Source organism: Lichenostomus cassidix, chromosome 28 (assembly GCF_008360975.1).
Source record: "Lichenostomus cassidix isolate B80296 chromosome 28, HeHo_3.0, whole genome shotgun sequence".
Taxonomy (NCBI): domain Eukaryota; kingdom Metazoa; phylum Chordata; class Aves; order Passeriformes; family Meliphagidae; genus Lichenostomus; species Lichenostomus cassidix.
The window spans coordinates 1,282,873-1,301,761 of NC_139508.1; the positions used below are offsets into that span (position 1 = coordinate 1,282,873).

An 18,889-nucleotide genomic window follows, 5' to 3' on the forward strand; every position below is an offset into this window, starting at 1 on the left:
ATGAGCTTCCTCTCCAGCCTCCTCTGATTCATTCAGTCATGTCACCGACTCATGTTCCCGATGTCGTAAGAGCCTCAATTTTGACGGACTACAGCATCAGTGAATTAATAGGACAGGAAAAAACAGGTTACGGGGAAGGAGGAATGATGCAAAAAGCTCTGAGATAATTCAATGAATTCTGATTCGAAAGCCGGATTGTTCTTCTCCTCCTGACACCTGCAAGCAGCTTTCAATTCTCAAGTCAGCATGAATACGCATTACCCTAAAGACCCTGTAATGACAGCACAGCCTTCATTTTGTGTTTCGTGCTTTGAACGCAGCGAGATGAAGGAATCTCCACAACCTGCTCCAAGAGCCAGGGCTGGAAAGTTATTTCAATATACAGCGACTCCGAGGGGTTGGGTTAACCCTCATTTTCAAGGGGTTGTTTCTCTCGTGGTTGGTTTTGGAGCAGCATGGGGAAGATGGCTTGGGAAGCCACATCTATCAGACCAGAGTTCCGAAATTCAGCTGGGTGAGCACAGGGACAACACTGCAATTTGGTTATCTCAGCTTAGCCCCCAATAAATATTTGTGCATCTGCCAAAGTTCACCAGTGAATCAACCGGTGGCTTCAGTTCAAAACACTCCGGGGTAGCAGGGGGAGAGAGGGACAACAGGAGCAGGAGGTGCTGCTCAGCCACATCACCAAGGGATGCTACAACTTTTTGATATCCTCCTAAATCCACCAGGCAAGGCAGGAGCAGAGCTGAGCTTGGCCTCCATCATTAGGTCAAAACATAAGCTAGAGATGATAGGAAAAGGTGTGCAACTGTGCAAAGTTATCCACCAACAGCAAGCTCGCTGGTTGGGCTCCTCCAGGCACACAGAGAGGTTTTAAAGAAGTAGGTGAAAGCTGGGAAATTCCCAGGTAAGGGTTCCAGGAACAGCCCTAACAGTGTTGACGTGCCGTCGGCACCTTCACCACAAGGGAGACAGAGTCACTGCCAAGGGACAGTCGGGTCTGCCGTGTGGCATTTGGGTCCTGCAGGAAGATGGTGACTTACCCAGGATGCTGCTAAAAAAACAGGTGTGGAAAAAAAAAAAAGGATGAATGGTATCGAAGGGTGTTGGGTGAGGATGGTAAAATATCTCCTCGTTGAGGATAGGAATGAAAGAGGAATTCTCCTGTACCTTGGCAGGGCAGCAGGAAAGTTGGGGGCAGACAAGAAGAGGTGGGAAAAGTCATGGAATCATCTAATCCTAAAATGGTTTGGGTTGGAATAACCTTGAAGGCCACCCAGGTCCAGCCCCAAGGCAGGGACACCTTCCACCAGAGCAGGTTGTTCCAAACCCCATAAAACCTGGCTTTGGCCATGCCCAGCTTTTTTTGGGGAGGGAAGACTTAACCACATACACACCCCCAAAAGGAAGGCAGCAAACTGCAGGCTGCTCTAGAATTACACTCCCCAGAGAACCCAGAGCTGTTTTAGGTGAACACACCAGCCTGGCTCCCTTTCATCAGTGGACAAACCAACTCGGGACACACTTGCCACGGCTCAGCCCTCAGAGCTCAGCAGCCAGAGCTCTCGGTTTCACAACTGTGGGGAAACAGTTTCGGGGGCAGCAAGTTTCACAAGGAGCAGCTGGGCGACATCTCAGTGTCCCCTGTGAAGCCAGTGCTGATTCTCTTTTTAAGGCTCCTGTTTCTGTTCAGAAGAAACCTTTCCCAGGACAGGGAAGAGCCAGCAGCCCTGAGAGCAGGAGCTCCTCAGCAGCAGCTCCACGTCCTCTGGACATGACCCAGGAACAGCTTGCTGGAACACAGGAGTTGGGGATCAATACCACAGAATCCCGGAATGGTTTGGCCTGGGAGGGACCTTAAAGCTCAGTTTGGAAAGGACTCCTCCCACTAGACCAGGTTGCTCCAAACCCCATCCAGAGTGTGGATCTCTGACCATTTTGCCCCCCAGGACGCAGACAATCCAGCAGAAACCCAAGAGCACAGCTCAGCAGAGACCCAAGAACACAAATATCTGCTCCTCCACAGCCCTGCTGCCTGATCCACACATGGTGCAGCTCCACACCAAGCCTGCAACTGCTCTGGCACCAGGGACACTCCAAACAAATGGCAGCTCGCCCGGCTGGGTGATCATTTTTGGATTATGTAATCCCAATACATTATTATTAGACCAAGAACAAACTCAAGCAAGGAACTGAAGACATTTCCCTGCCCGTCCTGGCAGAGGGACAGAGCCTTGTCGCAGGAATCGCACGGACGTGCTCCCCCAGAGCCCCAAACAGGTCAGACTGCACATGTTGGACTCCAGGTAACACAAACAGCAGGATTGGATTCCAGGCCATTATCCATATTACACAACGCTGCCGTCAGTTCCACCACATTTCAAACCAAACCGAGCAGAAGGAGCCTGAGCGAATTTTTTCCATTTAACTGCTGCAGCCCAAAATTAAAGCGGAGCTGGGCTGGACAAACACACACACACACTGCAAAGGTGTGTTGGAGGCGTTGCTGGCAGGACTGGGGCTGAGTGCTTCCGAGGAAGCTGAGACGTTCAACAAGCTGGGGAAACTGTTTATAGAACCGATGCAGAATGAGCATATGTGTTTAATAGCCCACTAATTGTTGCGTTATTCACTACACAAACAAGCAGCTCTTCTGCCCTTATCCCTTCCTGCCCAGTTAATCACCACGAGCCTCTGACTATTTCTCTTTTGGGTGGTGGTGAAGGAAGCAAAGTTCATTAGTGGCCGTTGGCCACCAAACAATCCCGAGCCCAGACTTCATTTAGAAAATAAACACCACTATTCATGTGTGACATGGACTCGGAATAGCTTCCCAAAATATTTTAACGCAGCTGCTTGTAGTCTTCCTACTCTACCTCCCCCAAAATAAAAGGCTTTCCCAATATATAGGAAAGAATTCTTTAGATTATTTGTTTCATTTCTCAGAGGGGGAAAAAAAGCTAATAATTCAGTCTACCCAAGTCACTTATTCCTCCTGACTTCTCATAATGCTGATAAACACTCATTAAAATACAAGTTGATAAACCCTGGTACAGTCATTACCTTCGTCCTCATACAGAGATTGCCCAATTCGGTGATGTGATGTAACCAACACCCTAAATTAAAAATAGTGTTGTGACAACATATGGTTTATCCTACAGAAGCTGGCAGGCAGGACGCTCCTAATGACAAACGGGTTTAGGCTCCCAGCTTCCCCCAGCAAGGTGAGGAGACAGAAATGCCCGTCGCAGGATCAGAGGCGGAAAGGAAAAAAATGAAATAAAAATAAAAATGACACTAAAAATGACACTAAAAATGACAGTTTCGAGCCCCTCTCGGGTCCATCCCAACACCAGCTGCTGAGCATTGCCATTATTCTCTATTTACATGACTAATAAGCTCTCTGGATGCATTTCAAGGAAAACGGCACAGAAAAGACAATCTGGAAATTTCAAAATACAGCCTGAACGTGCCTCCCCCCCCAAACCCCGGGAGGGGACGCACAGCCGGGTGTCCCGAGGAGGGGACAGCGACAGAGTGACCCCCGGGATGTCCAGCACGGCACCCCGGGGATGGACCCGCCGCCCCCCCGGCTCTGCAAACCCACGTCACGTTCACCGGGGAAACGGGGGGAGCACCGCCGTGCCTTTCCCCCCTTGCCCGGCCACTCACGGGGACTGACGGCAGCTTCCCGTCACCTCCCGGGGGGACAGCCAGCGCCACCCCCGCAGCGACACCGCGGGCCGCCTGTCACCCACCCGGGGGGCACGCCGGGGGTCTCCGCTCGGCCACCGCGCTGGGGACGCAGCGGTGTCCCCGCAGCGATCAGCGGGGTGACACCGACACCTCCCCGTCCTTCCCGGAGGGTCGCGACCCCTCCCCGGTCACCCACCGGGGGGATCGCAGGGAACATCAAACACCGCCGGGGACGGGGAGCCCAGCGGGGCGTTACCGGGAGGGGCACGGCGAGTCCCCCGCGGTGTCCCTCAGGCACCGGGATCGCCCCCCCGCCGCTCCCGGCTCTCCGCTCACTCACGGAGCGGGGGGGGCCGGCAGCCTCCGCACCGCTCAGCCCCTCACCGGGCAGCCCCGCCGCGCCGGGCCCGCCCCGCACCGACAGCCCCTTCCCCGGCAATCCGCCCTCCCTCACGGCCCCGCAGCGCTCCGGCCGGGGGCCTCGTGGCGGCCGGCCGCCCTCCCTCAGCGGGGCCGTGCCCGCCGCCCCGCGCCCGCCAGCCCCGTACCTTACAGGCCTGGTAGCTCTCGAAGGCGCGCAGGGCGCTCTCCGTGAGCTTGACGTGGAAGACGGAGACGCGGGTGCCGCGGCCGAGGCGGCCGCAGGACAGCCCGTACCCGCGCTCCGCCTGCAGCGCCGCCATCTTGGGACCGTCTCCCCCTCCGCGCCTGGGCCGCCGGGGCCGCCCGCCGCCACCACGCCCCTCTTATGAATTATTCATGAGCGCCGCTCCGCCGGCCACGCCCACGCGGGGAGCCTGTTGCTGGGGCGAGGAGGTGGGTAGCGCCCGCGCTGATTGGCTGCGTCGTGAGGGGCGTCGCGTGGGATTGGCCGGTGAGGGCGGGGAGGCGGGGATATGTAAATAGGGCGCGGGGCATGCTGGGGAGGGTGGTCTGGTGCGGCCGGAGCGCTGCGGGAGCGCGGGGAGGGGGCGGCGAGGGGCGAGAGCCACGGGAGGAACCGCCTGACCCACCCCGGGCTGTGAACCCTCTGGGTGTGAACCCCCCGGGAATGACCCCCCCGACCCACCCCGGGAATGAACCCTCTGGGTGTGAACCCCCGGGAATGACCCCCCTGACCCACCCCGGGAATAAACCCTCTGGGTGTGAACCCCCGGGAATGACCCCCTGACCCACCCCGGGAATGAACCCTCTGGGTGTGAACCCCCGGGAATGAACCCCTGACCCCGACCCACCCGGGAATGACCCCCCTGACCCACCCCAGAAATGAACCCTTCGGGTGTGAACCCCTGGAAGGACCCCTGACCCGCCCTGGGCAGTGAACCCTCTGGGTGTGAACCCCCTGGAATGACCCCCCTGACCCACCCCGGGCTGTGAACCCTCTGGGTGTGAACCCCCTGGAACCCCCAGGTATCAAATCCCTGGGTGTGAGTCCCCCGGGCATGAACCCCCTGGACACCCCCAGGGTGTGAAACGCCTGGACATGAACCCCATGACCCCCCAGGCATGAACCCCCTGGACATGAACTCCCTGGATGAGCATCAAATTCCCAGCCATGAGCCCCCCGGGCATGACCCTCCAGGCTGGGAACCCCTTGTACTCCCCTTGGGCATGAACCCCCCAACCCCATGGACCTCCCCTGTCATCAGCCCCCCAGGCATGAACCCCCTGATCCCCAGGCAGAGCCTGCAGGTTCCAGGCTTCCCCCAGGGCAGATTTTGGGGTCGCAGGCTTCCCCCAGGGCATCCCCCCGGTAGACTGCATGCGTGGCAATAAAGAGGCTCGAAGGTGAAGGAATTGTCCTTTATTTGGGAGGTTCACAGTCAGTTTGGGGTGCAAGGACAGTGCTACAGCCCCCCCACGAGCAGAGCTGAGGCTGGGCAGCGGCGGGTGCTGGGGGGGCTGCAGGGCAGGGAGGGACCCCCGATGGCTTGGACCCACAGCAGACAGCCTGGACAGGGGGTCTCCATCCCTCCCCTCCTCCATCCCTCCCACCGCGGGTTTCTTTGGCTTCCTTTGGACATTGCACGCTCCGGGGATGTGCCCAGGAGGGCAGCAGGTGCCCCCGGGAGGGCTGAGCCCCCCAGGAATCTGGGAATGTCGCTGCATCTGCCCCTGGGCACATCCACATCCCTTCCCACAGCTTCCTACCGTGTGCCTCCCCCTGCCCGCCCTACCCCGGCGGCAGGACCACAGCACCCGGGGTGGGCACGGCCAGGACGTACCGGTGTGAGGGACCTCCCGCTCCCCCCGACACTCTCGGGGCTGGGGGCTGAGCCCCTGAGTGCCGGGAGGGTGCCCGGGGGTCCCTGCTCTGCCGGGGTCTCCATCCCCACAGCTGCACCCCTGCGCCAGGAGGGACACAGGGAATATCGGGAGAGAGATCCGGCACCTCCAGCAGAGAAAGCATCCGTGTTCTAGAGCTGCAAATCCGCGGGAAGGGGTGGCAGAGCCTCGGGGGAGCCCCTCGGCGGGGACAGGCAGGACCTGGCGCCGGTCCTGCGCCGCGGGGCCACCCCGGTGCCACCCTCAGTTCCTGGCCGCGATGACCACGGACAAGGCCACGCCGCCCAGCGCGATGGCCGTCGCGCCGAAGAGCCACTTCCAGGGGATGGACTGCGGAGCAGAGCACGGGGACGTGAGGGGCTGTGCCCGTGGCAGGGGACACGTGCCACCCTGCCCGCCCTGCCCCCTGGACAGGGCATCCCAAAAAGGCTCTGCCCGGCACGTGGCCGGCGCGGCCGCGGGGACAGCGTGTGCCGCCAGCTGCCCAGCTGACAGCGCTTCCCAACGGGCAGCTGGGAGCAAAGTCCGGACCCTCCAGCTGGCGTGGCTGGGATCCGGTGGACACAGCCAGCAGCACAGGCTGTTATCAGAGCTTTCTGGGCACGGCTCCCGGAGCACAGCCCCCTGCTCCCAGCGGGATCGCTGTCCTGACACAGCCCAGCCACATCCACATCCACCCCGCTGGGGAGCAGGGCTGTGTCACTGCTGGGGGACAGTGACACATCCCCTGGGGATCCCAAATCTCCAGGGGTGACCCCCACCTGCTCTGGCACCCCCCAGGAGCTCAGCCTTACCCAGGGCAGTTTGTCTTTGCACTTCCCGGGGGTGCTGGCGGTGCTGGGATTGCTGAGCATCTTCCTGTACATCTCAGTCTCCACGTTCCTCTGGTCGGCGTGTTTCTTCACCAGCTTGGAGAGCTCGGCGTGGATGGTCTGGGGAGGACAGCGTTGGTGTTATCAGCCCTGCACCATCCCTGCCTGCCAGGGAGGGGACGTGTCACCCAAGAGCAGGTCCCACCACCCCTGGGATGTGCAGAAACTTCATGAAAATGCTCAGAAGCAGCTGAGGGAGTGATAAGGCCTCATCCTGCCACATTTCCCAACACCATGGGGCTGCACCAGGCTGGCATGGGACACCCAGGCTGGCACGGGGACACCCTGTGGGTCCAATGTCCCTCTGTCCTTCTTGGCTGATGAGCCACTCCCGGCCTGGCAGCAGGGAGCAGAGCCCAGGGCTGATGCCAGACATCAGGAAAAGGATTTTATCCTTTAATCGAGACAGGAAAGTGTCTGCCTTGAGGACAGACAAGCCTGAGCTCTCCCACTTTTGTCTGGCAGCAGGCTGGGAAAGCGGGCTTCAAACCCAGCCTGGTGTGAAGTGGGATTGCAGCAAGACCCACAGCACGTCCACACCTGTCCTGCTGGGGCAGGAAAAGGCTCAGAGTCCTGTGCAGGGCTCACAGCCACCCCAACAGCAGCAGGAAGCACCAGGGAGCCGAGCAGGGCAGGCTGGCAGGACGCTGTGGTGGCTCTGGTGGCACGGCTGTGCTGTGCCCTCTGCTGGGGGACATCCCGGGAGCACAGGCTCTGCCAGCCTGTGCCACGCTGGGAAAACCTGCCTCCAATGTGAAAATTGGGATGTCTGGAGGATGGAACACTCCTTCTTGGGAGCTCATGAGGGCTGTCACATCAGCGTGGGACAACCACCAGCATCCCAGCGTGCTCCCAGAATATCCCCAAGGGGTCAGGAGCAGGGATGTTGGTGACACCCTCACAGGAGGCAGGTGGAGCCCAGCATTTCTGGGGTGTTTTCAGCACCGGTAGCCGTGGCCCCTGAGTCACCCACGCCGCCACTGGAGCGGCACCACCACTTCCCCAGGAGCCCCAGCAGCAGCCTGAGAGGGCAGTAATTTGCTGTCCTTGTGGTTTCACTGGACACGTCACTGCCGGGCATTTGGATTTTCCAGCCCTCTCCAATTAAAAGCTCCATCGGAACTGGGAGCAGCCGCCCTGCCCAGGGACGTGCCAGGGGAATGGTTCCTGCTCCTGCTGCTCCCTCTCTGCCCTAACCTGGCTGGGAAGGGGTTTGGGGTCTTGCTCTGCATTCTGTGGGGGCTCAGACCACACCTGAGGGTGCTGTGAGGTCACCAAGCACCTGCTTGTGCCACATCCCACCTGTGACCTTCAGGCAGTGGATGGTGACACAAATCCTGCTGGTGTGGTGAAATCCCCAGGGAAGAAATGGATACAACAACAGATCCAGACAAGGATTAAAGCCCATCTGGAGAGCCAAGACTCCCCCAGCTCGACCCATGCAGGCAACACCTCCCTGCCTCCTCCCAGGCTTGCTCCTGCTGGGGCCATTTCCTGGCACTGGTTTTTGATTTCTCCCGAGGCTCCAGTCCTGCAGCTGATCATTAACTGACAGGAAATTCCTGACCCAGAGCTCGCCCTGTCCGGGTGCTGGACTGAGGTCTGGCTGCTCCCAGCAGCTGGTGATTCACTCCTGGGGCTGCTCGGCGAGTTTGTGGGGACTCAGCTCTGCTCCACTTCCCTCAACCACAGCACGAACTGCCCCAGCCACCTGGGGAACCTGGAGCAGCCAGGATCATCCCCAGAGGATGGCCAGAGCACGGACAGGCTGGCAGGGAGTCCAAAGGTCAACGAGGAAACCTCGCAACGTGGAGATAAGAGGCAAACCAGCCACACTCGGGTGTTGCACCACGTGGTGCATCATTCCCCAGGCTCTGGGGGTTATTCCCAGCCTTCCTTCATGGAGCTGGGGACAGCTCCAGGGGGTTTCAGCCTTCCAGAAAGGTCTACAGTGACGCAGAGAGGGCAGGAGCACCCCAGAGACCCCCAGCTCAGCAGCATGGGGATCACACACCACCAGCCTACCTTGTTTGAAGGCTCCAGCTTCAACGCTGCCTTCAAGATGGGAATGGCCTCCCTGTACTCTCCCTGCTGAGCCAGCACCTGGAGGTGACACACGGATGGAGAGGACGCTGAGGCCTGGCCCTCGGTCCCCTGTCACACTGCAAAGGGACTCCATCCTCTCCACCCTCACCTTGCCCTTCCGGAAAAGAGCCTTGATGTTCCCTGGCTGGTGCTCCAGCACGAGGTTACAGGACTTGAGAGCTGCCTTGAAATGGTCCAACTTCAGCTGCGAGGCCGCCAGGTTGTTGAGACACTTCACCTTCACGTCCAGCAGCTCGGCCTCCTCATCCGGGCTGAAATCCACTGAAAGCCCAGCGCCAGGTTACAGCAGGGCCAGCAGCCCAGGTGGCCCATTTGAGGGGGGAAAAGGTACCTTTGGAGCTGGAGCCCACGATCCTGAGGGCGATGTCGTAGGAGTTGATGGCCAGCACGTAGTCTGCCTGCTGGTAGAAGAAGTTGCCGCGCTCCCGCTTGCGGTTGGCCAGCTGGATCTTCTCCTTGCCGCTGAGCAGCTCCAGGTCTGGTGCGTCCTGAGCTGCCAGCAGCTCCACCTCCAGCGTGAGGGACGTGTTGGGGGCAATGTCAGGGCTCCTGTGCAAAGCCACGGGAGCACTGTCACCTCCCAAACGTGGGGCAGTGTGGATTTAGCGCCGTGGCTCAGAAATCAAAGCCTGGGAAGCTTCCCAGGGCAGGGGATGATGTGGATTTTTCCACCCCAGGCAGGACACGCTGCACATGGCAAGCTGGGCTGTCACCAGGAGAGCAGGGGACAGCTTTGGGACCACCCTGCTGCACCTGAGAGCCTCCCTGCTCACCTGCCCTGAGCTCCGTAGCAGTACTTGGCGTCTGACACGATCAAAGCTGTCTCCCCCATCTCCAGGAGCTGCACACACAGGTCCAGAGCCTGCAGGGGACAACATGGGATCATGGAAGGGACTGTAAAGATGAAGGTGATGGGCAGGGACACCTTCCACTAGACCAGGCTGCTCCAAGCTCTGGCCAACATCATGGGGAGGGAGCAGAAGCAAGGGCAGAGGGGCTACTCTGACCCCCAGACGGGATGTCACCAACCCCAACCCTCCCTGTGCCCCCAGAGGAGAGATCCTGCTCTGCAGGGCAGCAACAAAGCCAGGTGAGCTTTGTCCCAGCGTTCACCTGCAGCACATCGCAGTCCCCCAGCGTGAAGGTGAGGGCAGGGTCCTCCTCCACCACAGTGCCATCCTCCAGCGTGGCCTTCAGGCGGATTGTCACATCCTGGCCCTTTCGGGGACGGCTGTCCACGCCCTGGCCGGCCACCAGCGTCTTCTTCTTGAGCAAACCATTCCCTGGGCACGGAGAAGCCGGAGAGGCGTCGGGACACGGCGGGGAGGGAAAAGCTCGCTCCCCCCACCCTGCCCTGCCTCCTGCCCGGCCTTCACGGCACCGGGAGCACCGGCAGAGCCCCCGGGAAACCCGGGAGACCGCAGAACCTCCTGCCCGGGGCTCTCACCCAAAACATCGAGCCACTCCTGGGGTTCCCCGGCAGAATCCCCCGCGCCCTGCTCCGGGGGCTGCGCGTCCTCCCGCGGCGGGGCTGGCGGCCGGCCCACGTCCTCCAGCGGCGGCAGCTCGCTCAGGTCATCCTCATCCTCCTCCTCTTCCTCTTCCAGGACCTCGAAATCTTCCGCCGTGTCCAGCTGAGCCGCGTCGGCCGCCGCTGCCGGCTCTGCGCCGGTGCCCGCCCGGCCCGGGGAGCCGCTCCTCGGTTCCTCCCCGCTGGACGCCATGGCGGCGGAGCGACCTGGAGCGGGGAGAGAGGACAGGGATCGGGCTTGCTCTTACCGGGAGAGACGCTCCGCCGGCCCGGGGAGCGCCGGGACCCTTCGGGAACGGGGGATGCGCAACGGGACAGCGGAGGCTCGGAGCGCCGGGGCGGGCTGGGGCCGGGCGGGGCGGGGGCTGGGTGCGGTGGCACGGGGAGGCTGTCCCGGTGCGATGGGGGGGTCACAGCCCCGGCCCGGTACCGAGGGGGGGGCAGCCCCCCGCCCGCCCCACGTGACCGCCGCGCGCCCCCCGCCGCTCCCACCTGGCCCGCGAACGCGCGGGCGCAAGCCACGCCCCCCGGCTCCTATTGGTCCGCTCCCGCCCACCGCGCGACGCCATTGGGCGGGGAGGACGCTCGTCAGCCGCGCGCCCGCCGCGCTCCCGACGCCTTAAAGGGGCCGCGCCACCGGAGCCGCGCTGACAAGGGGGGCTCGGGGGGCTCAGCACCGGTACCGGGGCGGATCCGCGATGCCCGCGGGGGTCGCGTCCCTCTCCCCCGGCCGGTCTCCGGCACTTCCGGCTCGGCGCGGTGACGCGGCGGGGTCGCGCCTCACGTGACGGCGCACCCGGAAGCGGCGCGGAGCGGCAGCCGGTGCCGCCCCCGGTACCGCTCCTGCTCCCGTCATGTGAAGCGGCGGGACGGGCTCTGCAGGTGCGCGGGCATGGCTGCTGGGAGGCTCCGGGGACACCGGGGGGGCGAGTCCCCGAGGGAACGCGGGGCTGGCGGCGCTACCGGGGCCGGGGGGGCGGCGGGCGGCCGGGGGACCTCCGTTACCGGCGTGTCAGGCCGCCCCGGGAGCGGGCACGGCGGCGGGGTACCCCGGTACTGGCTGCACGGCAGGGAGGAGGGTGCCCGGCTGTCACGGAGGGGAGCGGGAGTGTCTCCGTTACCGGTGCGGGGAGCTCCCGTTCCCCCGGTGAGCCACCGGCGCCGTCCCGCAGGTCACGATGGAGCCCACGGCCTCGCAGGTGTTCTGCGGGAGGGTGCTGGGCATGGTCAACGCCGAGGACGTCAACGCCATCATCCTGGCCCAGAAAAACATGTGAGTCCTGGGGGAAGCGGCCCGTGGGAAGCCCGGTAAACCGGCACCGGGAGCCTGCCGGGATCTCTACCGACCTCCGTCTGCCTCCTCCGCGCAGGTTGGATCGGTTCGAGAAGACCAACGAGATGCTGCTCAACTTCAACAACCTGTCGAGCGTCCGCATGCAGCAGATGAACGAGCGCTTCGTGCACCACACCAGGACCCTGGTGGAGATGAAGAAGGACCTGGACAGCATCTTCCGGAGGATCCGGTGGGCAACGGGGTGGGGACGGGCTGGGAGGTGGCCCAGGGGGCTGGGAGAGGTGGCCCAGGGGGCAGGGAGGTGGCCCAGGGGGCTGGGTGGGGTGTGGAGGTGTTAAAGTAGCCCACAAGTCGGAGTTTTTGGGGGAAATGAGAAGGGAAATCTGCAGGGGGTTCTGTTGGGATTTGTTTGCATGACTGTGGGAGTTTTGGGGTAGCTCAGCTCTGGATTCCTTGGCTCCTCAAGGACTCAGGTTGTTCTTTCCTTCCCAGGACACTCAAAGGGAAGTTGGCCAAGCAGTACCCTGAGGCTTTCAGCAGTGAGTCATTCCTGGGGATTCACAGTTGTGGGATGGGTTGGGTTGGAAGGGACAATAAATTCCATCCAGTGCCACCCCTGCCGTGCCCAGGGACACCTCCCACTGTCCCAGGCTGCTCCAAGCCCTGTCCAGCCTGGTTTTGGACACTTCCAGAGATCCAGGGGCAGCCACAGCTTCTCTGGGCACTCTGTGCCAAGGGCTCACAGCCTCACAGGGAAGGATTCCTTCCCAATATCCCACCTGCCCGTGGGAAGCCATTCCCCCTTGTCCTGTCACTCCACACTCGGTTGTCCTCCTGTGGGAAGAGTCAGGAATCAGGAAAAGTCCACCTGCTGCCCCATGGCTGCTTCCCTAAAAGCCTGGAAAACTCCTTAATCCAAATAAACACAGTTGCAAAAAGTTCCAAACGACCACTAATTTACACGCTGGCGATTTAGGGATTTTTCCAATCCCTGCTCCAAGCAGAATTAGGGAATTACTCTCCCAACAAACCTCACCCCTCTCTCTCTCCCCCCTCCAGACATCCACGAATCCCCCATCCTGGAGGACGACGACGACTTCGACCCCGTCCCCAAGAGCACCACAACCACCATCGCTACCTCTGAGCAGAGCACGGAGTCGTGTGACACCAGCCCCGATGTCATCTCCCCCACCACCAGCCAGGACTTCGAGGATTTGTCCCAAGGCCAGTACGACGGGCCGGCTGTGAATGGACAGAGTCTCACAGATGAGGACACGGCCAACGGCCTGGACTAGGAGTGACCTCCCATCCCACCCCTGGAGAACTTTCTATCCTGTATTTATATTTGTGTGTAGCTTCTTTTTTTCTTTTTTTCTCTCGGGAAGAGGGAAGCGAAGGCTGGGAGAAGCTGAGGGAGGAAGGTGCTGCCCTTCTGCCTTGAGCTGCTGCTGAGGTGTGAACCCACAGCTCGCTGCAGGGGGAATCAGTAAACCCTGGGTTGGAAATGCCTCTTGTCCTTCCTCGTCTCTGCGCTCAGGAGAGAGGCCAAACCCCACTGCCCACGTAGATTTTTTTGGTGCAGAAAAGCCGGTTTTGGGGCACAGGTGGTTGTGTTTCATGTGGAATGGTGTCTCTGAGTGCCCACCAGCTCTCCCAGGGTCTGTCCCTGCTGCTGATGGACTTTCTGCTGTGTTTTTCACCACTGGGATGAGCCAGAGCCGGGTTTGCCTTTGGTTCTCACCCTCAGGTGTGTTTTTCACCCCTGGGATGAGCCAGAGCCGTGTTTGGCTTTAGTTCTCACCCTCAGCTATGTTTTCTCCACTGGGATGAGCCAGAGCCGTGTTTGCCTTTGTTCTCACCCCCAGCCCCTCACACGGTGCTGCTGCTCGCTCGACAGGCACCCTGCAGGGACAGGAACTCTCCACATCCTTCTTTCCAGCATTTCCAGCATTGTGGTGTGGTGGAGGAACCACTTGGGGCTGAGGGAGAGTGAGGGACTGCAGCACTGGGGTTTGGGGTCAGTCTTGGGGTTTGGGGCTGAGGGAGAGTGAGGGACTGCAGCACTGGGGTTTGGGGTCAGTCTTGGGGTTTGGGGCTGAGGGAGAGTGAGGGACTGCAGGACGGGGGTTTGGGGTCAGTTTTGGGGTTTGGGGCTGAGCTGTGGGGCTGTGGCCTGGCTGGGCTCCATGGGGTCAGTGTGACCGCAGTCCCGGCGCTGTGGGGCTGCTTTGGGGTCAGTTGTGGGGTCGGTTTGGGGCAGGCCTTGGCGGCCAGTCCTGTGGCCGTGGGGTCAGCGCAGGGCCGGTGCTCAGTGGTCAGCCCTGCGGTCACTGCTGGCTTCACGGGGCTCGTAGGCTCGGTAAGATCCCGTGGCCGTGTGGTCGCCGTTAGTTCGCTCCCGGCTGCCTGCAGACCCTCCCGCGCTCCGTCCCGCCGTACCGGGCCGGTGTCACCCGGCAGTGACGGGCCGGCTGCGGGGCGGTGCCGGTGTCGCTCCAGCCGTGACGGAGCCCTGCCGGTGTCACCCTCAAGTGACGGAGCCCTGCCGGTGTCGCTCCAGCGGTGACGGAGCCGTGCCGGTGTCGCTCCAGCCGTGACGGAGCCCTGCCGGTGTCACCCTCAAGTGACGGACTGCCGTGAGGCGGTGCCGGTGCCGGTAGTGACGCACCGATCGGGGCGGTGCCGCTGTCCTTTCGGAAGTGACGCGGCCCGGTCCCGGCCCCGCCTCTCTCTCCCTCAGCAGCGAGGCCGCGCGGTGCGGAGCGGGCCGGGCCGGGCAGGCGGGCTGGGGGGGCTGGAAACCGGGAGGGGCGGCGCAGCCCGGGATGGGCACCGGGATCCGGGAAGGGGGCTGGAGCCCGGGCTGGGGGCTGGAACAGCGGGAGGGGCCTTGGGTCCCCGGGGACGGGGCGGGATCCGCGGGAAGGCCGCGAGTCCCGGGATGAGGGTGGATCCCGGGAGGAGGGTGGATCCCGGGAGAGCGGGGCTGGATCCCGGCAGGGTGGCTCTGGAACGGGAGGTTTGAGGGGTCGGGGAGCGGCGGGGCCCTGTCGGGAGCGGGACACGGCGACACTGGGTGACACGGCCGGTCCCCCCGCAGGTGAGAAGGCGCCAAGATGCAGATCTTCGTGAAGACCCTGACGGGCAAAACCATCACCCTCGAGGTGGAGCCCAACGACACCATCGAGAACGTGAAAGCTAAAATCCAGGACAAGGAAGGTAGTGGCGGGGCCCGGAGCGGCGGGGTGGCCCCGCGAGGGTCCCCCGGTGTCCCCAGCACGGTGATTGTGTCCCGCAGGGATCCCCCCTGACCAGCAGCGCCTGATCTTCGCGGGGAAGCAGCTGGAGGATGGCCGAACCCTCGCCGATTACAACATCCAGAAAGGTGCTGGCACCCCGGGGGTTCCTCGGGGGTGTTTTTTGGGGTGCCGGGTGGTCCCTGCCCGCCGTGTGACACCCATGTCCCCTTCCAGAGTCCACCCTGCACTTGGTGCTGCGCCTGCGAGGAGGAATCATCGAGCCCTCCCTGCGCCAGCTCGCCCAGAAATACAACTGCGACAAGATGATCTGCCGCAAGTACGACCCCGTGTCCCCTGCCCGTGTCCCCTGCCCCCCTTGCTGCTCCCAGAGCCCCTCCCCAGGGTCACAGGGCTCTGCTGACCTGTCCCCCTCAGGTGCTACGCCCGCCTGCACCCCCGTGCCGTCAACTGCCGCAAGAAGAAGTGTGGTCACACCAACAACCTGCGCCCCAAGAAGAAGGTCAAGTAGAGCCTCCAGCCCTGCCTGCGCTGGTTAATAAAGTGTTGCAATGTTCAGCCCTGTTTTCTGGTGGTTTTTACCCAAACTGGGGTGGTTTGTAATGAAGGGAGGCTGTGGGGGAGCAGGGTAGGGGGATCAGGGGAGCAGGGAGGGAGGTGGTGGTGCAGGGGGTTGGTGGCTGCAGCCATGTGGGCACAGGTGGCCACCGCTGGGACACCCCTGCCCACCCATGGGGACCTAGGGGGACACAACAGATGGGCACGGGGACTTAGCCACGGACTGGACTGGCACCAGGACCACACAGAAACCCCCCTGCTGGTGCACTGCGACCCCCCCAGTCCTGGGGCTGACTGTCACCAGGACCCCCTACAGCCCCTTGGTCCCGTACTGGAGCTCTCCGGTCACTACTGCAGGGTCTGGATGGACACCGGGACCCCCGGCCGTGCTCACACAGCACAGATGGGCACCGGGACCGCCCCGGGATCTCCCTGATCCCCTACAAACACACCGGAACCCCGGGCCGTGCACTCACAGCACACACGGACACCGGGACCCCAACCGGCGCGGTACCGGGCAGGGAGCGGGGCTGGCGGCGCTGCCGCTCGGTGCCTGCAGGTGGCGGAGGAACCGCGCTCCACCCCGTGAGCCCCGGGCCTGCGCCGTGCGGCCGGGCCGGGCCATGGTGAGCGGCACCGGGAGCGGGACGGGCACGGGCACGGGCACGGCCCCGGGGGGACGGGGAGGGTCCCGGCACCGAGCGGGTCCGTGCGCCTGGGGTCACGGGGGGATCCCTGTCCCCGGACACGTGGAGCTCTCGGTGCGTTCGCAGCGGGCTGGGGACATCCCGGGGTGGGGACATCCCGGGGCCGGGCCGGTCGGTGCGGGCGTGGCCGGGGGGTCCCGGTGTGTGGGCAGCAGGATGGGGGTTCCGGTGCCGGTCTCGGTCCGGTCCGTGCACACAGGGACGGGGAGATCCCGGTGCCCGCCCGGTTTGTGTGAGCACGGCCGGGAGCCCCGGTGCCGTACGGAAAGGTCCCGGTGCGCGGGCGGCAGGGCGGGAGCGTTCCCGGTGCCGGTGCTGGACTCACCACGACCGGAACCCTCCTGGGACCCCCAGAACCGGAGCTGGGCAGCTCGTGCTGCCTCCCCCCACTCCCGCTCTGCCCGGAGCCCGGTACCGGTCCCCGGTGCCACCGCGTCCCCCAGCGCCACCGTCCCCTTGTGTCCCGCAGACGGGCGAGGCCGTGCGGGCTCTGCTGCAGCGGCTGCGGGAGCTGCAGGGCGAGCGGGTCGAGACCTACCGGCTCTTCGAGGAGTGAGTACCGGCAACGGGACCCACCAGGGCAACGGGACCCAGCGGGGCGGGCAGGGGCGCACGGGGCACCCCCAGCAGGAGGCAGATCCCCCATCCCGATTGTTTTGCATCCTGTTGGGATGAGGCCGGAGGGGTGGCTGATGAGCTCCAGCTGGCAGCAGGACTAGCGCTGGACACCTGAATCCTATTTCAGCATCCAACGGCAGATGGTGGAGTTCCCGGGATGCAGTGTTGAGAGTGGAATGGATGAAAAAAAATCAAAACCCCAACTTTCCCCCCCCCTCAAAAAAGTAGTTTCCAGCCCTGTTCCGTGCGAGGGGTGAGGCTGCCCAGTGATGCTGCCAAATCCAGGCAGGAAAAGGCAGGAAAAGGCAGGAAAAAGGCAGGAAAGCCCTGCTGGTGCTGCCCGTGGTGGGTGGCAAAGGGAGCTGAGCTCTGCCACGGGCACCCCAGGCACGGTGACAATGACATCTCCCCCCTGACCTGTCCTCAGGGGCCACCGGGCGTACCTGAGCAGCGCCCCCCACTATGACTTCCCGCGGTACCGGCAGCTGGTGCACGAGGTCACCGTGGCCTTCAGCGGCATCTCCCGGGAGGTGCTGGACATCGCCGGCCGCCTGCGGGACGAGCTCGGCCGGCCCGACCTGGCTCAGCACCTGGTCCGGCTGCAGGAACGAGAGCAGGAGAAGCTGCAGCTGGTGGGTGCAGGGCTGGGGGGTCCCCGGGGCGCTGCTGGGGCTGGTTTGGGGGTCTCAGCTCCAGCGGTGTCCCCCGCAGACGGCGCAGCTGCAGCTGGCACGGCAGCAGGCGCAGGACCAGCCCGAGGTGGATGCCCATCAGCAGGAGGTGCGGGAGCTCAAGCACAAGTAGGTGGTGGCCCTGCTGCTGTCCCCCTAGCCCAGAACCCCCTCTGCCATCCCCTTGTCCCCCTATTTCGGGGTGGCACCCCAGCTGGTAGAATCCTGGAGTTGGAAAGGACCCACAGGGATCATGGAGTCCAACCCAGGAGTCCCTTCCCTGCGTTTCCCCTCCCTCCCTGCGGCCCAGGGGGGCCCAGATGGTGCCTTCGGGGTCTGGCGGGCTGCGTGGCCATGTCCCCTCGGCCTCCCCGGGCTGAGTGTTTCATAAACAGCACGGGGAAGGCGAGGCGGCCCACATAATACGCTCCATATGGGCTTTATTTATAGTTTCCATCCGCTCTCGTAGGCTAATTAAAACCATTGAGGCAATCAGCGAAATTCTCCAGGACCTGAAGTACGATTCGGAAGAAGTTGAGTGATGGGTGTCCCCGTGGGAACGGCTGGAGGGGCCGGCTGGTGGAACGGGGGCCCTGCTCACCCCCCTCCCCTCCCGGTGCACCTCGGCAAGGTGGGCATTGTCCTCTCGGCCCTTTGTCTGGAAGGGGTGAAGAAAACCCCTCCTGGGACAAGTGGGGTCCCCCTAAATCCTGAGTGTCCCTCAGCAGAGGGCTGTGGGGTGGGGCTGGTTCCCCTCCCCGGCTATGCTGGGGTTGTGCCAAAGGCAAACCACGACTGCAGTGCCAAGAACTGCCATGGGCACTGTCCTTGCTGCCAGCTGGAGCCCCACGGGCAGCAGGAACCCCAAAACCATATCTTGGAGAGCGGCTGAGCCCTCAGCCCCACAGCAGCTCTGGTGCTCCACGAGTGCTTTTTGTATGGCCATCCCGAATAAACTGTCCCCACAGAGCTGTCCTGAGTGCTGTCATCTCAAGGGTTCGTGTGGCCCCCCTGGCCCAGTGCCACCCCCTCCACCTTGGCCCGGTCCCCTGGGAGCCGCGGGGTGGGGTGACAAGGGCCACGGGCCCCATTTGGCTGCCCGCTGCATCCCCGTCCCCGCGCAGCGCTGCCGCTCCGCTGACGCAGACCCCGGTGGGGTTTCAGAGGTTTATTGGCATTAAGCTTAAATCTGTTCCTAATTGACTGAAATGGAACCAAAATAAGGCTGGTTTGAATCAAAATTGGAGCAGGCACTGGGCAAACCCCAGCAGCCTCCAATCAGCCCGCGTG

General features: G+C 62.8%; 5 protein-coding genes across 8 annotated transcripts in view; 3 read left to right on the top strand and 2 right to left on the bottom strand.

The window, feature by feature from the left end:
• Positions 1 to 4,430, bottom strand: part of ELL (elongation factor for RNA polymerase II) — a 68,319-nt gene extending 63,889 nt beyond the window's left edge. For 2 of the 3 annotated variants that reach the window (XM_085040317.1, XM_085040316.1), the window contains exon 1: positions 4,248 to 4,430. In XM_085040317.1, the coding sequence (XP_084896443.1) occupies positions 4,248 to 4,382 (135 nt within the window). In that variant the 5' untranslated portion in view covers positions 4,383 to 4,430. Of the gene's footprint in view, positions 1 to 3,066; positions 3,266 to 4,247 lie in introns of those variants that run through there. The other variant, XM_085040318.1, reaches the window with a different exon arrangement.
• Positions 4,431 to 5,488: 1,058 nt separating this feature from the next.
• FKBP8 (FKBP prolyl isomerase 8) lies at positions 5,489 to 11,283 on the bottom strand. 2 transcript variants are annotated; one of them, XM_085040897.1, is made up of 9 exons: positions 11,178 to 11,283; positions 10,411 to 10,701; positions 10,077 to 10,246; positions 9,737 to 9,825; positions 9,295 to 9,512; positions 9,052 to 9,224; positions 8,883 to 8,960; positions 6,780 to 6,917; positions 5,489 to 6,315 (listed from the first exon to the last, which is right to left on the bottom strand). In XM_085040897.1, the coding sequence occupies exons 2-9, from the start codon at positions 10,685 to 10,687 to the stop codon at positions 6,229 to 6,231; spliced, it is 1,230 nt and encodes a 409-aa protein (XP_084897023.1). In that variant the 5' UTR covers positions 10,688 to 10,701; positions 11,178 to 11,283; the 3' UTR covers positions 5,489 to 6,228. The 2 variants fall into 2 exon arrangements, with proteins under 2 accessions (XP_084897023.1, XP_084897022.1); XM_085040896.1 differs by lacking the exon at positions 11,178 to 11,283 and adding an exon at positions 10,987 to 11,085.
• KXD1 (KxDL motif containing 1) lies at positions 11,232 to 13,293 on the top strand. Its single transcript, XM_085040898.1, has 5 exons — positions 11,232 to 11,369; positions 11,659 to 11,767; positions 11,865 to 12,017; positions 12,281 to 12,327; positions 12,848 to 13,293. The coding sequence occupies exons 2-5, from the start codon at positions 11,673 to 11,675 to the stop codon at positions 13,081 to 13,083; spliced, it is 531 nt and encodes a 176-aa protein (XP_084897024.1). The 5' UTR covers positions 11,232 to 11,369; positions 11,659 to 11,672; the 3' UTR covers positions 13,084 to 13,293.
• Positions 13,294 to 14,403: 1,110 nt separating this feature from the next.
• Positions 14,404 to 15,603, top strand: UBA52 (ubiquitin A-52 residue ribosomal protein fusion product 1). The gene is made up of 5 exons (XM_085040899.1): positions 14,404 to 14,543; positions 14,889 to 15,007; positions 15,087 to 15,173; positions 15,262 to 15,364; positions 15,463 to 15,603. Exons 2-5 carry the CDS (start codon positions 14,905 to 14,907, stop codon positions 15,554 to 15,556), a joined length of 387 nt encoding a protein of 128 aa, XP_084897025.1. The 5' UTR covers positions 14,404 to 14,543; positions 14,889 to 14,904; the 3' UTR covers positions 15,557 to 15,603.
• Positions 15,604 to 16,176: 573 nt separating this feature from the next.
• On the top strand, positions 16,177 to 18,568 carry REX1BD (required for excision 1-B domain containing). The gene is made up of 5 exons (XM_085040370.1): positions 16,177 to 16,229; positions 16,780 to 16,862; positions 17,356 to 17,560; positions 17,640 to 17,728; positions 18,069 to 18,568. The coding sequence occupies exons 1-5, from the start codon at positions 16,227 to 16,229 to the stop codon at positions 18,139 to 18,141; spliced, it is 453 nt and encodes a 150-aa protein (XP_084896496.1). The 5' UTR covers positions 16,177 to 16,226; the 3' UTR covers positions 18,142 to 18,568.
• The last annotated feature ends 321 nt before the right edge of the window (positions 18,569 to 18,889 follow it).

Coding starts and splice junctions, on each gene's coding strand:
- UBA52 (XM_085040899.1), top strand. CDS start 14,905: ATGCAGATCTTCGTGAAGACCCTGACGGGCAAAACCATCACCCTCGAG. Junction 15,008..15,086: donor TAAAATCCAGGACAAGGAAG/GTAGTGGCGGGG, acceptor TGTGTCCCGCAG/GGATCCCCCCTGACCAGCAG. Junction 15,174..15,261: donor CGATTACAACATCCAGAAAG/GTGCTGGCACCC, acceptor GTCCCCTTCCAG/AGTCCACCCTGCACTTGGTG.
- REX1BD (XM_085040370.1), top strand. Junction 16,863..17,355: donor ACCTACCGGCTCTTCGAGGA/GTGAGTACCGGC, acceptor ACCTGTCCTCAG/GGGCCACCGGGCGTACCTGA. Junction 17,561..17,639: donor AGCAGGAGAAGCTGCAGCTG/GTGGGTGCAGGG, acceptor TGTCCCCCGCAG/ACGGCGCAGCTGCAGCTGGC.
- FKBP8 (XM_085040897.1), bottom strand. CDS start 10,687: ATGGCGTCCAGCGGGGAGGAACCGAGGAGCGGCTCCCCGGGCCGGGCG. Junction 10,247..10,410: donor GGAGTGGCTCGATGTTTTGG/GTGAGAGCCCCG, acceptor CTCCGTGCCCAG/GGAATGGTTTGCTCAAGAAG. Junction 9,225..9,294: donor CGTGGGCTCCAGCTCCAAAG/GTACCTTTTCCC, acceptor CTGGGCTTTCAG/TGGATTTCAGCCCGGATGAG.
- KXD1 (XM_085040898.1), top strand. CDS start 11,673: ATGGAGCCCACGGCCTCGCAGGTGTTCTGCGGGAGGGTGCTGGGCATG. Junction 11,768..11,864: donor ATCCTGGCCCAGAAAAACAT/GTGAGTCCTGGG, acceptor TCCTCCGCGCAG/GTTGGATCGGTTCGAGAAGA. Junction 12,018..12,280: donor AGCATCTTCCGGAGGATCCG/GTGGGCAACGGG, acceptor TTTCCTTCCCAG/GACACTCAAAGGGAAGTTGG.